Source organism: Borostomias antarcticus, assembly GCF_949987555.1.
Source record: "Borostomias antarcticus genome assembly, chromosome: 4".
NCBI lineage: Eukaryota > Metazoa > Chordata > Actinopteri > Stomiiformes > Stomiidae > Borostomias > Borostomias antarcticus.
Window position 1 is genome coordinate 14,627,328 of NC_140237.1, and position 13,786 is coordinate 14,641,113.

At 42.9% G+C, this 13,786-nt stretch overlaps 2 protein-coding genes across 5 annotated transcripts in view; both read left to right on the forward strand.

Moving 5' to 3' along the window:
- Positions 1-2,400: 2,400 nt before the first annotated feature.
- Positions 2,401-9,909, forward strand: tmem41b (transmembrane protein 41B). Of its 3 annotated transcripts, none has more exons than XR_014630413.1 (8): positions 2,401-2,583; positions 3,423-3,540; positions 3,778-3,906; positions 4,937-5,030; positions 5,458-5,562; positions 6,702-6,840; positions 7,074-8,471; positions 8,563-9,909. XR_014630413.1 is itself a non-coding variant. In XM_084437111.1 (7 exons), exons 1-7 carry the CDS (start codon positions 2,487-2,489, stop codon positions 7,241-7,243), a joined length of 852 nt encoding a protein of 283 aa, XP_084293237.1. In that variant the 5' UTR covers positions 2,401-2,486; the 3' UTR covers positions 7,244-9,909. The 3 variants fall into 3 exon arrangements, 1 of the variants encoding a protein (XP_084293237.1); XR_014630414.1 differs by having other exon boundaries at positions 7,074-8,288; positions 8,319-9,909; XM_084437111.1 differs by having other exon boundaries at positions 7,074-9,909.
- Positions 9,910-10,469: 560 nt separating this feature from the next.
- Positions 10,470-13,786, forward strand: part of dennd5a (DENN/MADD domain containing 5A) — a 54,721-nt gene continuing 51,404 nt past the window's right edge. For both annotated transcript variants that reach the window (XM_084436951.1, XM_084436952.1), the window contains exon 1: positions 10,470-10,616. In XM_084436951.1, the coding sequence (XP_084293077.1) occupies positions 10,517-10,616 (100 nt within the window). In that variant the 5' untranslated portion in view covers positions 10,470-10,516. The remainder of the gene's footprint in view (positions 10,617-13,786) is intronic.

Genomic DNA, 13,786 nt, shown 5'->3' on the forward strand with positions numbered 1-13,786 from the left:
ATTGCCCCCTAGGACTTGTAGTTTAAAGTGGTGAGCATTCACTATCTGCTCCTCAGTTTATAATATAACCCTATCGTCATTGTAGGCTGTTTGAATCCAACTATTGGGGGAAATTATCTTAATTTATTTGGAAATTGCATAAGATCATTTTCTGAATGCAATGTCAGTACAGATCTGAGAAGAAGGTATGATCTGAGGGACTCCATCCTAATAGTTAGTATATGATCTGTAAATTAACCTTTTGGAACACCTATCTTCACATTTTGTAGCACATTTCATACAATCATATTCAATGTTCTTAATGGACAGATACATGTTTTCTTACAATCAGACTGCATCTAATGAAATAAAGAATATTTTCAGATTCAAGAGAAGGCACCACATCCATTGACACTCAGCTAAGACAATATGATGAGGGTCAAATGAAGAGTATGAAGCCAATGACACTTTAAAAGATTAACACTTTGAACACTAAGATTGGCATTTAAAAAAACCATGTATTCATGTAGGCCTAATACATTTTCGGTTATAATATACGCCTACATGTGTATCTTAACTAATATGGGATAATTATTCAGAGTTTGAGATTCTGTCATATATAAATCGAATATGAAATAAACAAGTGCACAGTGAACCTGTCGTCCCCCACCCATGATGCATGTTGTCAGCATGCACAGTTGTTGAATGTGTAAGTGGAGTGGGCTTTTCACATTTAGATTAAAGGACAGGTTCGGATTTTAGCATTATAAGCCATGTTATAAGGTTATTTACAATCATATGCAATGGAGGATATTCATGTTTTGTCAAATGGTGCACTCTCGAGATATAGCCCATCACCGCTAACACACTCAATGGATCCATAGGTGCATAGACAAAATCCCTCAAAAACACCATAAACTCTGGTTTTCAAAGACAGGAAACTCACGAGTGGCCACTGGTGTCCGTTGATGTTCTGACAAAAAAAATCACCACAAGGTATGCTTCCGATCGGGTTTTATTGATCATATTATATCCATTGATTTGTATTGAGAACAAAGTCAGAGATGATTAGATTCACCTGCATCCCATATTTGTTTTGATCAACAAACCGTTCTACCTAATACTATCAATGAAATACCAGATACTGAAAAATCCTAGGCTTCTCGACTTCTTGTTGTGTAGACCTGTGACCCGGAAGCGGCTCTTCTTCTTCTAAGGTAGCCTCCAAACTATGTCTTATGTTGAAATTACTTAATGTTTGGCTGTGCTAGCTGTGAATGTATGAGGATTCATGTAATCTAGCTAGTTTGGGGCACCATGTTCCCGAGCCAAGCTGGTAACTGGTACTGTAGTGTAGTAACTTTTTAGACTGATTGCTAGCAAGTTAGCAAGCTGATGAAGTGTAATAAAAGGCTATGAGTCTGATGCCGACCTGGCATCTTTTGTAATGTAGCTAGCCTTACCTAGCTACAGTATCTGTTATGAAAGAATTGCTTGATGTTTGGATGGAGTATCTCCTTTACGTATTCCCGCCACTGGGGCTGTTGCAGGTTAGTGGAGCGGATACGCTTGGAGGGGCTGTCGGTGTGGTGTATAAAGTGTGTGTGGTGTTAGTCGCTCTCTTAACCCTTGTGTGCTCACAACGGGTTGCGTGTGCATAATATTACGTTCATTTTCGTTCTTGGCCACTTCAGCCTTCATATGGGACCATACTTGAAACATATTTGGGTCCAGCGGGGAGTATTGTGGGTTTCCCCTAGTATACTAATAGGAGCGTAGCCCTTAAGCGGCAGAGCCTCCTGACATTGATAGAATGATAGTTACTGTAGCTGTGTACTCAGTTCTATGAAGGAGTCGGAGCCCCTTAGGGCTGTAGACCCGCTGGACCTCACTGAACTTGGTTTTAATAATAATTGCTGGACCTCGAGGGGGTCTTTATTTTGTCACACGGCAAGTGACACACAAACATACTGAGTGGCGACACAGGGGCAGCCAGGAGCAGGAAGCCTCATCCGTGGCACCCGGAGACCAAGTCCAAGTGCTCAGTCCAGGTCCTGGTCAGGGACAAGGTAAGATGGCGATTTCAGAGGGAAAGATGGAGGTCGCCAGATAGCTCTATACTGCTCCATCATGATTATTATACATATAAGGCTTCGCCTCCTTCATAGAACTGTAGTTTGCTATATCATTCTGTCAGGAGGCTCCACACCTAATTTAAGTCATTTTGTTTTTGCACATATACATATCATTGTATTTGTTTGTGTGTTTCTATCGTATTTCGGACAGAAAGTGTTCTTTTTTTGTTTTCACAGTCAAAGCACTTGGGTGTTCGTGACTTTTATTTTGAAATTCCTGGCAAGAACGCTACCGGATATGAAGCCAGATCCACACTGCTCTGACGCCGGGGTGGTGTTGGCAAAGAACCGTGGTGGTGGAGCTGTCAACCCCGAGGTCGCCGTTCGGAACAACGTATTTGCTAACTATATCAAAAAAATCCTTAGACAGATATGGCAAAGAAACGAAGAGAAAGTAGAGAGGTCGACACTGATTCATTTGTACATGAAGAGATGAAGGCGGATCAGAGTGAACCACACGTCCTCAAAGGTGGCTATGCTAGCTAGCGTCAACTAGTAATGTTGTAATCAGGCTAGGCTTGCTTACGTTAGCTAGTGCTAGAATCAGAATCAATCAATTTGGCAAGTGCCCGATACAATACAACACAATATACTGTACAGTGTCAATGGGGGTTCCGGGCCATGTTGACGAGTCCAGCCGGGAAGAAGGAAGAAAAAACTATTCTTGCGCAATTTTTGTATGTAAAGTTAATTAACGTTAGCAAATGACAACGCTGTTTAGAGGAGAGTTCACATCAGGTTAATCAATGACGGCAAGGGTGACGCCAGGTAAAAATGGTATTACGAAAGGGGCTGTTTGTGTCTCATGTCATGTGGCATTCCAGGTGTAACGTATTCTATCTACCTAGCTAACGTTGATCTGTAAAGGGAATTTACAGAGCTGCATTTGTTAAAGCTGCACAAGGAAGAAATAACCAGCCTGTCTCACATTTGAGGCGATGGTTTGGCCCACATACATGCCTCTCTCTGGGGAACTCCTCCTGGAGCTAGTTGAAAAACAGGTGATGCAAAGTTTAGCAAGACATTACATCAGACCGGGCCTCGGTTAAAATACTATTTCAGATTATTTCAATGACTTGCGTATGTGTTTGATTGCTCTTGCCTGGCACCGTGGAACCCCACCCACCTTACACCCAAGACGGGCTCTTGAAACACTAAAGTAATTGAAAGGACGTCGACTTACATCTGGATTAATTAGACACGCCAGTCTTTTACTGCTGTGTAGTGAGTGGACAGTGAAAAGAGAGAGTTGTTAATTAATGATAATTTTTGTCCATGTTGCCTGTTTTTCTCCGCTCTTGTTCTCAGAAGCGCAGTGTGGTGGTGGGGGCTCAGCGCGCATGTCTCTCCTCATCCTGGTGACCATCTTCACCTGCTCTGCCTCCATTATGTACCTGGTGTACAGGAACTTCCCAGAGCTAAGCGAGTAAGGACTCATCTCTCCATGTCCTTCCTTTGCTGTGTTCTGACGATGGGTTAACACACATTGTATATGTTGATGTGTGCAACTGGATCACTAAAACATGTTCTCCCACTCGTTAAAGCTCAGGATTGACTGTGATTGACTGCCCACAGTATGAATGATGATGACTATGGCCTGAACACTTCTCAAGACGTTAGTTGAACGAGGTGATGTGTTTTTTATTTTATTTTAATTTTGCAGTGACGAGATGGAGAAAATCAAAATCCCCAAAGATATGGACGATGCCAAGGCCCTGGGCACTGTGCTGTCCAAATACAAGGACACCTTCTACACCCAGGTGTTGATCGCCTATTTTGCCACCTATGTCTTGTATCCTTCCAATTATAATGTAGACAGAATTAGGCTTTTAGGACACTCTACCTATTCCCCTATACCCCCCCTCCCTCCCTCCCTCTGTGTTTGGACAGCATGTGCTGACAGCACAGGGCAGGGATGTGCTGGGACGAAAAAACAGCCCTGGAGTCTGACCCAGCCTGTTTTCCTTTTGTTGAGGGGGGGGGGGGGGGGGGTGCTAGTGATTTGTCGACGGGGGGGGGGTTACCGCGGGCCAGGCCAGGCCAGTTAGCCTGCCGGCCACCTAGCGGCCGATGGCCGTTATCACCGGCGGCCGTTCTGTGATTCTCCAGAACCTACAGATGGCCAGCACGCCCCTGGCTCAGGGTGTGGACTCACAGGTTAGGATCCAGCCAAGAGTGGGTCACCTGATAGGGGGGCTGACCTTAACCATGGTGTTGGCAGCCTGAGGCCACAGCTGAGCTAATAAAAGATGATGATGATGTCAGGTTGGTCTGACATCGAGTCCAGAAAGTGTGATTATGTGGAAATGTGTTGCTTAGTAGTTGGCTAATTCAACTTTATTGATCACCCTTTTTTCCTTCAAAATATATGGCTCAGTGTTGATACAGATTGTGTACATGTCTAACCCTGTTTAGACTTGGTTTTAAAGTGCGTTTTGGACGATCAGATCACAAGTGGACAGTGAGACACATCGGCGTTTACACCTAATGTACATAATAGGACTATTTCGATTGATAGGACAGTCATTTGCGACTTGCAAAAGAGCGCAGGATAAGGCGAAAAAGAAGAAATATTATCCTGCATTGATGACGTGTTTTCCTGTTAGGTCTTTATCGGGAACGCACAAGCTTTAGACTACTAAAGATATGTGGTCACCTTGGCAAGTGGTTTGTGGAAACATTTCACAAAACGTTTTGGTGGCTGTTTTACCCTTGTATTTAGGGCTGTCTACTCGTGATCTGATCATCCAAAACACAAGTCTAGGGTCTCTGTCTGTATTGAGCTAACCCTGAAGCTGTTTGCCTGAACACTATTGACTCAGCCTCCAGACGTTTGCGATTCCTGGTTCCATCTTCCTCAGCATCCTGTCTGGCTATCTCTACCCCTTCCCCCTGGCTCTCTTCCTGGTCTGTCTGGTGAGTAAGATAGGACAGATAGAGACGGATCTGGGTTGGTGTAGGGAAAGCATTCACAAACAACATTTGTTCAGTAGCCATGTTTCCATCCACTTGTCAATCGAATTATGTGAAGATCGCTAAAAATACGAATGTGAATAAAGCCGGTGAACGTGCGTTTCCATCTAAGAGTTTTAAATCGGATAAAGCATTTATTAAGCCTTTTATCGAACAAGAGAAAATCCGACGAGATCAACAGTACAAAGTTTTTGTCGATTTTCATGACTTTTAATCGAACTTTACTGTTTCCATAAGGTATTTTTAATTCGATATAGCTTAATTTGCATAAAACGTGTGGATGGAAACATGGCTAGTGACTCCCTCTATCGATGCCTCTCTTGATATCTGTGCTGTGCTTGTGTCTGAGAGGAAGCCATGTGTTCTGCAGTGTTCTGGTCTAGGGGCCTCCTTCTGCTACATGCTGTCTCACGTAGTGGGCAAACCTGTGGTCTACAAATACCTGACAGAGAGGGCGCAAAAATGGTCACAGCAGGTACGTCACACACACACACACACACACACACACACACACACACACACAGAGACACACACACATTACACCCTGCACACTCACTGTATATACACTGACCGCACTACATTTTGTACATTGTTTTTTCTGAGCTTATCCTTTTTTGCAATAGCATTTTGTACTTGCTCTTTGCGCTGTCGTGTCTCGTCCCTGCACCCTGTCCAATGCTGTCTCCATGTTATGCACCATGACCGAAAGCAGATTCTTAAGGCCGTTTCAGACGAGGAGCGATATCCGCGCATTGTAATTAATTTTCAATGAGAGAGGCAAGCGGACAATTTGGGAGCCGCGGAAAATCTGGGGCGGAGCGGCATGCGGGTGCGACCGCGTGAAATTGTCGCGCGCGTGCTCGTTTCGTGCACATGCCCGCCCGCGACGAGCTGAATTGTAGTCAGCTTTCCCCGCTGCGCGCAGGACGCGTGCTGATCCGAGCGAGAACGCGGAATGTCGCTCCCCGTCTGAAACGGCCTTTAGTATGTAAAAAAAAAAAAAAAAGTGCATGGCAATAAAACTGATTCTGATTCTGAAAGTGGCAGTCTCGAGGATTTCAGGTTTCATTGCACCACCTTTTGGCAATAAGTAGTAATTGCAGGAGTTCATTTCGAAACCAGTGTTTCCTGTTTGACCAATCAGTTTTTTTTTTTTGCCTGTTTGCCTTCTCCCGAACATCGACATTGTTTCTGTTTTGGGGATGGATGAAAGTTGAAGGGTGAGACTGTTGTGTTACCCTCTCTGGCAGACGAAATGCTTTTGACTGATGTAAAACGTCACAACCTGTGCACCGCTAATGAATACTGCGCTGGAATGTCGCCACAGACACCCAATTCACAAAACCTGGCAAAGCTGCAAATGGAAAGGCTTTCATGAGTGGGGAACAGGCTCATTACTGGAGGGGGATCATTACTGTTGGCGGCATTGGCGACAGAGGAAAAACATATTTTTATTTATATGACAATCCTCAGAATTGCCCTTTAAGAATGATTTGTTGATGCTGTTCAGTTAAATGCTGCATCTGGATAATTCTCCCAAGCGTCTAGTCTCTTACATTAACTGAGTTAACTGTGTAGGAGACACATGTGGACGTTTTGCTTTTTCTCTGACAGGTTGACAAGCACAGAGATCACCTCATAAATTACATCATATTTCTGCGGATCACTCCCTTCCTGCCAAACTGGTTCATCAACATCACCTCGCCTGTCATCAACGTGCCTTTAGGGGTATTCTTCCTCGGGACTTTCATTGGTAAGAGCAAGATTGACTCCATCTCTTTGTCATTCTGCAGTCATATTCTTGATTTGGTTTAGCACTTCAAATGAGCTTTTTCTAACCTAAAAGGTAAAAGATATAATTTAAGATAATACTGAAGGCAAACACAAACCATGCATGTCAAGTTATGCTGTTTCATCACCCAACTTGTGCTTGTGGTTTTGAGTATTGCAATACTGACTTCCTTCTGTCTTCCTGTTTTGTGGTAGGAGTGGCCCCACCATCGTTTGTGGCGATCAATGCTGGCACAACTCTGTATAAACTAACCACTGCTGGGGAGGCAGTGTCCTGGAACTCTCTGGCTGTGTTGGGGGTGCTGGCTGTGCTCTCCATCCTGCCTGTCTGCTTCCAGAAGAAGCTGCAGCACAAGCTGGAGTAGTGGACACTGGAGGGGGGGACCTCGTCTGCCTGGCTGATCCCCCCCGTCTCACGCTCCCCTGGCTCAGGGAATGGGACCCGCTGTCCCTTACAGTCCCTCCTCGGTCTAACACACCTGCCCTGGTCACTGGGGAAACCTCAACTCTTCCAGCAGCTCAGGCAGTACGCTTGCATCCTGAACGTGTGTGACGGCCGCCTCAAGACTTTCTGCTGCTTAGCCTCATGATTGATTTTACCATTATATGTAAATTGTGGCTCAGCTGTAAATATACACCTTTATCTTTCAATCAGTTTTTAATCATAATAGTTGCTAAAACCTTATTTCAACTAACTCCTTGGTTTATCTTTTAGTGCATTTAATTTAACGTATCCCCTCAGATAATCTCACAGTATAAAAGCAATATTTCTGAAAGTAGTTAGTAGTAGATAGTAGTTTTTTTCCAACAAAGGTGTTTGCCATGGACAGTTTTATATACTGGTTTGCATCAAATATTTAAATGTCTCCAATGTTAAATTATAAAACATAAAATCCTCCCCAATGTGTGCCATTAATGTTACTGTTAATATGACACCTATGCATTTTTTTTTGCTTGAATTCTCTCACATATCTTGAATAATTTGATTTACCCTTTTGTGAAATGGCATATCAAGTATTGTAATCTACTGTTTTATATTACTCTTGTGCTACTTGCTCTCACTCGTGTGCATCACCAGTCAAAATGCGTACGCTGTGCCAGTTGAGAAATGCAGAAGGAACTATAGAGTGGGGGAACTCTCCCTGCAGTCAGTTCTACCATAATGCTACTACATGTTTGTGTGAGTTGGAATCTAACCGGTAGGCCCATCTGTTGCTGAGTGTTCTGGTCTGTTACTTTGATCTAGTTTGAGTGATTAATTTAGCCTTATATGATGAGTGTTTACTGGTGTCAGTACAGATTGTATCTGCTACTGCAGAGTCCTCTTAGAGACTGCTGCAGTCCTGGGAGTGTCTTAGAGGCTGCTGCAGAGTCTTGGGGTGTCTTGGAGGCTGCTGCAGAGTCCTGGGGGTGTCTTAAAGGCTGTTTCAGAGCCCTGAGGTGTCTTGGATGCTGCTGCAGAGTCCTGGGGTGTCTTAGAGGCTGTTGCAGAGTCCTGGGAGTGTCTTGGAGGCTGTTGCGGAGTCCTGGGAGTGTCTTAGAGGCTGTTGAAGAGTCCTGGGGTGTCTTAGAGGCTGTTGCAGAGTCCTGGGAGTGTCTTGGAGGCTGCTGCAGAGTCCTGGGAGTGTCTTAGAGGCTGTTGCAGAGTCCTGGGGTGTCTTAGAGGCTGTTGCGGAGTCCTGAGGTGTCTTAGAGGCTGTTTCAGAGCCCTGAGGTGTCTTAGAGGCTGCTGCAGAGTCCTGGGAGTGTCTTAGAGGCTGCTGCAGTCCTGGGAGTGTCTTAGAGGCTGTTTCAGAGCCCTGAGGTGTCTTAGAGGCTGTTTCAGAGTCCTGAGGTGTCTTGGAGGCTGCTGCAGTGAATGTACACTGGAGCAGTCTTACTGTTGGTCTCTGCATGGCTGCACTGTCCAGCCCTGTCCAGGCCTCATCAGGGTCACATGAGGTCTCACCATGGATAAGAAAGTTAGTCAGGCAGGCACTATTTTCCAAATGGACAGTCTCAGACTCAAGCACTCAGCACGGCCGTTTTAGGGAGAATCACTGTATCCTTGTAATAAGACAAGCTCAGTTTTCTTTTTGTTAGTAGCCTATTCTAAAATCTGTTTTAATATCTGTGGCATCATGTAACCTACAACAAAAATACATCTAAAAAAATTGCAATTTCACAATTGCTCATGCTCACATACTTTTTGAAATGGTTAAGATATACAGTAACCCATCTAATTCATAGTATTTTTTATTTTGCTTGTGTTATTTTTTATTTTGCTTGTGTTAAGTGTGGTTGTAGCTGTGCTTAATGTTTTTGCTCTATCAGTTTGTCAGAGGTTATATTCCAACTTCACATCCCATTACACTGCAGATAGTCGTTGCACTGAGGGTTTAGGCCCAGTTGAGAATAGCATTTCAGACTATGGGCCTTAGTACTGGGTGCATCACAGCAATCACAACCTATAGTGTGATAGAGCTCGTCTGGTCACTGTTCATGTCACCATTTCATCTGACCAGCTGTGAGAGGCCGATTCTGTCATGTCACAAATTTGTGGAAGGCACATTAAGTATGTCCATTCTTATAAAAAGTCTTAAAAAAAGAAAGATGTTCTGGTTGTGCTTAGTTTTTTGGGGGATGGATATATATTTTCATTTTACGATGCACCTTTTAATGCTGTCAATGACAAATTACTATGATTCATGGTCCTTTAGCGATCACTTCTGAATTTCTAATGATTTAAACTCCCTATAGAAAATGACAACTACACTAACAGTGTGTTTTGAAAGTTTGTTGTAAACTTTTCCATCAGTTGATTTCTTGCAGAGAGAACTGTCGTTTTCCTCACTCGATGATTTCTTATGCCTTTCCTTGTCTTTTGATTAAGTTTGGAAAATGCCCACAGTATTAAGTTGTGCAAAATGATAATGTATATTAGTTATAGCCTGTATTTGTAAATACTGTTCATTCTTGTATTGCTTGTTCAACTGAATGAAATTTGTTTACTGATGTATTTATTATTTAATCATTATTAAACAAACGTATGCTTTTGAGTCATTTTTGTGTAAGTCATTACACACAGTATAGGTTACTGGAGCTGTTTTGGTTTGTTCTATAAGTACAGCAGGACAAATAGGCACACAGTATTGGTTTGGGTTCGTACACTGTATTTCTCACCACTAGAGAGAGCTCTATATAGGCTACACTACAGTAGCCTACGTCTTCCACGATCATGTTGATTTCAGCTCACATCTTGTATTACCCGCTGTGTGTATATTCAACATAATGGATGTTTGTGGACACTGTCCACATGTTTGTACACAATGTGATTATGTTTAACTGGATTAGTAGTCTAAAGTGCTTGGTTGCAAATAAACCATATTTATAGTCAATGTCGGTTCTTTCAGAGGCTGAAGGGTTAAGTGCATAACGTAATGTATGTGGAGTGTGCGCATGCCCAGTGCTGGGGTAAACTGCAGGCTAAGGAGATTTCAGGCAGATGAAAACAGCTGTATTTCAGCTCCCATAATGCATTTCGAGGTTTTCGGGTTTCGCAGCGCATCCACGATGGCTGCGCGGAATCATTTCGGGATCCTATAATATGCACCTAACCCATAGGGCGAGGAAAAGGGAACCACCGGACCAGTCTCAAAATGACCACCGGCTTCAGCTCGAATTCCTGTCGATTCGCAGATTATTTTGTAATATGCGGACTCGACACTGAAAGCGGGCTGGAACCAGACGAACTGTCCGGTAAGTGTCTAGCAGAGCCGAGCCATATTCAATGTTACAGTAACGTCTATCATTATGTAGGCTATTACCTTATTAGGGCTATTTGTTTTGTTACTCATACAGGTTTTCTCAATGCTAAGAAAACTCTAGGTTATTCATAATGTTTAAACATGAATGAAGTCTTTGGTGAGGATTAGCATAACAACAACACGTAGGGCGGTGAATCACGGTGGGCACATCACAATCACTGCCTGTTTGTCAAAGAGCCAACCCAACGCATTTGGATCTTGATTTTGTAGGCTTGTTCATTGGTGTTCATCACATACAGAAGCCTCAAATGTTACTGATCTTAAATCAATTGAATACACAATAGGCCCTACACATAAAAGCCTACATTTTATTAGATCTTTTAATAAAATGTAGGCCTAGTCTTTTATGTGTAGCCTATAATGTACAGTCTAGCCTACATTTACATGCCGAGCGTTCAAGTGGGGATGGTTGGAGCTTTTTTTCATTAAATAATGTTTTTTCGCAGCAACAGATACAATTATAACGTTGTTACAATGTACCAAAGTCACTTTACTGTAGCTAGAACCAAATTCGGAAAAAAAGGAAAGGAAAGAAGGAAATGTCCTATTTCAACAGTAACGAACATGAAGGCCCAATCATGTTATTGTGTCACCCTCCCACCCGCCAGGTCATGGACATTCACCCCGCAGTGATAGATTGAGATCACTGGATCAATGCCTGGTTGAAAGCAGAGGTCAGGAAGCACAGGGTAGCAGGGGGAGCAGGGACTGCCTCACCACCATCTCCCTGGGGGGCAGCAGCACACTGAGAGGACAGAATGATGTCATTATAAGGCTGAGAGGTTGGCAGTCTCTGGGGGTCAATGAAAATGGTAGTGGATATGCCCGGGGGTGGGGGTGTACAGGTAGACATGGTTTCTGGTAAGCTGTGTGTGTGTGTGTGCGCGTGCATGCGCGTGTGTGTGTGTGGGCTGGGCTGGAGTTTTATTTATTTTCCAAAACCAGATGTTGGGGGTGGCCTAGGTCAACCTGTCAGCAAGAATAACAAATAGTTTTTTTTAAGAGCGAGCGAGTTGGGCAGGATTATTTTGTATAATTCAGGAGGTGCCGTACAGCGTGTCCAATCAACTCACACAATGTCCCTGTAAACCAAAAATATGGTATTCCAGTGAATCTCAATCATGAATCAGTAGAGTGTGTGTGTGTGTGTGTGTGTGTGTGTTTGTGTGTGTATGTGTGTGTATGTGTGTGTGTTTGTGTGTGTTTGTGTGTGTGTGTTTGTGTGTGTGTGTGTGTGTGTTTACTGTCCGTGTGGCAGTCAGAGTGTGTTCCCTCCTGAGGCATGATTAGCATCTCTCTGGCGTGTTTCTCCAGGCTCTCTCTGTGTAGAATGAGCAAACACAGGCCCAGGGCCTCATCTTAAAGTCGCACTGAAAAGGACGTTTGACGCAAACAAGCTATGAGGGTGGGACATATGTTTAGAGGAATTTGATTGGAACATTGACAAGTGGACGGGTTTGAAGAACTTTAGAAAGATTCGATAGAATGATAGCGTTGATTGACGGGTCGATGTCGTGAGATTATTGGCCTAAAATCTAAGGTACCTGTTGTCGTCATTGCACGTGACCTACCGTTTTTCAGGAAGTAAGAAATTATAGACTTTGATATAAGATTACAACAAAAGTAGAATTTTGTAATTTTTTGGGCATGCATCGTTGAATAGGTGAACACTATGACCAATTATGTGAAGCAAAATGGGACAGAATGCTTTTTTAATTTCAGTGCGACTTTAATAGGGCTCCCCATAAACTCCCATTAATTATACAACAATACAATAATTATGCATATTTAACATGATTTGGTCGGAGAAAATATGTTTATTAGGCTACTGAAATCAAATTCACTGATTTGAGTACCAGAAAACCAGTGTCTGAACAGTTCCCTTTAGGACAGGTTCTGCTTTTCACTAAGGGCCTTTTACTTTTCTTACATGACAGGAAGTGGATGGCTGATGAGACAAGATAACACGTTTACGCAAGAATTATGTCCATTGCAAACGTGTATTTAACACATACAAAAAGATTATATATATATATACTATATATATAATATACGTATATATATATATATATATATATATATATATATAATTTTTTTTTTTTATCTGTATTTTTTCTGTGACAAATAATTTTTTTGAATTGAATTGAATTGAAACCTTTATTGCCCCAGAGGGGAATTTGTTTAGCACACATCAAGCATACAGAAAACATTAAAATGTACGCCCATCACCAACACCACAATGTCACCAACCACCATCATCGTCATCACCATCCTCACCAACATCATTGCATCAACATCATCATCACTGCAACAGGCATCAACAGCTGTTCAATAAATTAATGCTTCTTGGCACAAAAGAAGTGCTGGCTCGTTTTGTCCTCTTTATCTAAAAATGTCTCTCTATTCGTACTTTATAAGAGCTTTTACTTTATAAGAGTTTTTCACAGCAATATGCTGACAAGAATGCGGCTATTAGATTATCGTCTCACCCTCAAGTGTGCCTATTTTCTTTTAATTTTTTTAATTTTTAATAAATTAACCTTAGTAGCTCATTGAGATTTAAAATATATTTTCCAAGACAGACCTGGCCAAGAGGGTAGTATAAAAAACATAGTTAGGTTACATACAGATAAAACACAAATATCAAACATTTAAAAGGTAGTTATGAGTGACTGTTTCCAATACTTTCACATTCTAAGTCCTTTAGGATTGGAGCCAAAGCGAGACCAGTTCTGGCAGGTCTTTCTGGAGGGTGTCCCAGGCAAGGGGGGCAGTGTATTTAAAAGCTGTTTTGCCCAGCTCAGTGTGAACACGTGGAGCAGTCATTTGCAGAACATCTTGGCTATAATGGCCTTGGCTTCTTGCCTCTGAATGGACCTGTGAGCTACTGAAAGTGAAATTCCCTCTTAGTTCTACTCACTGGTATGTCTGGGTCCAGGCTATAATTCCCTCTTACCACTGAGTTCTACTCACCTTCAATGGTCCCCCTCCTCCCAGTCTTGTAGATTCCTTACTGGTCCTTCCCAGCTTGTCCTGACATCACCCACCCAGACAAGGGACAGCCTTTTGGGGGGGGGGGGGCTGAGTGGGGATACGGTAGGA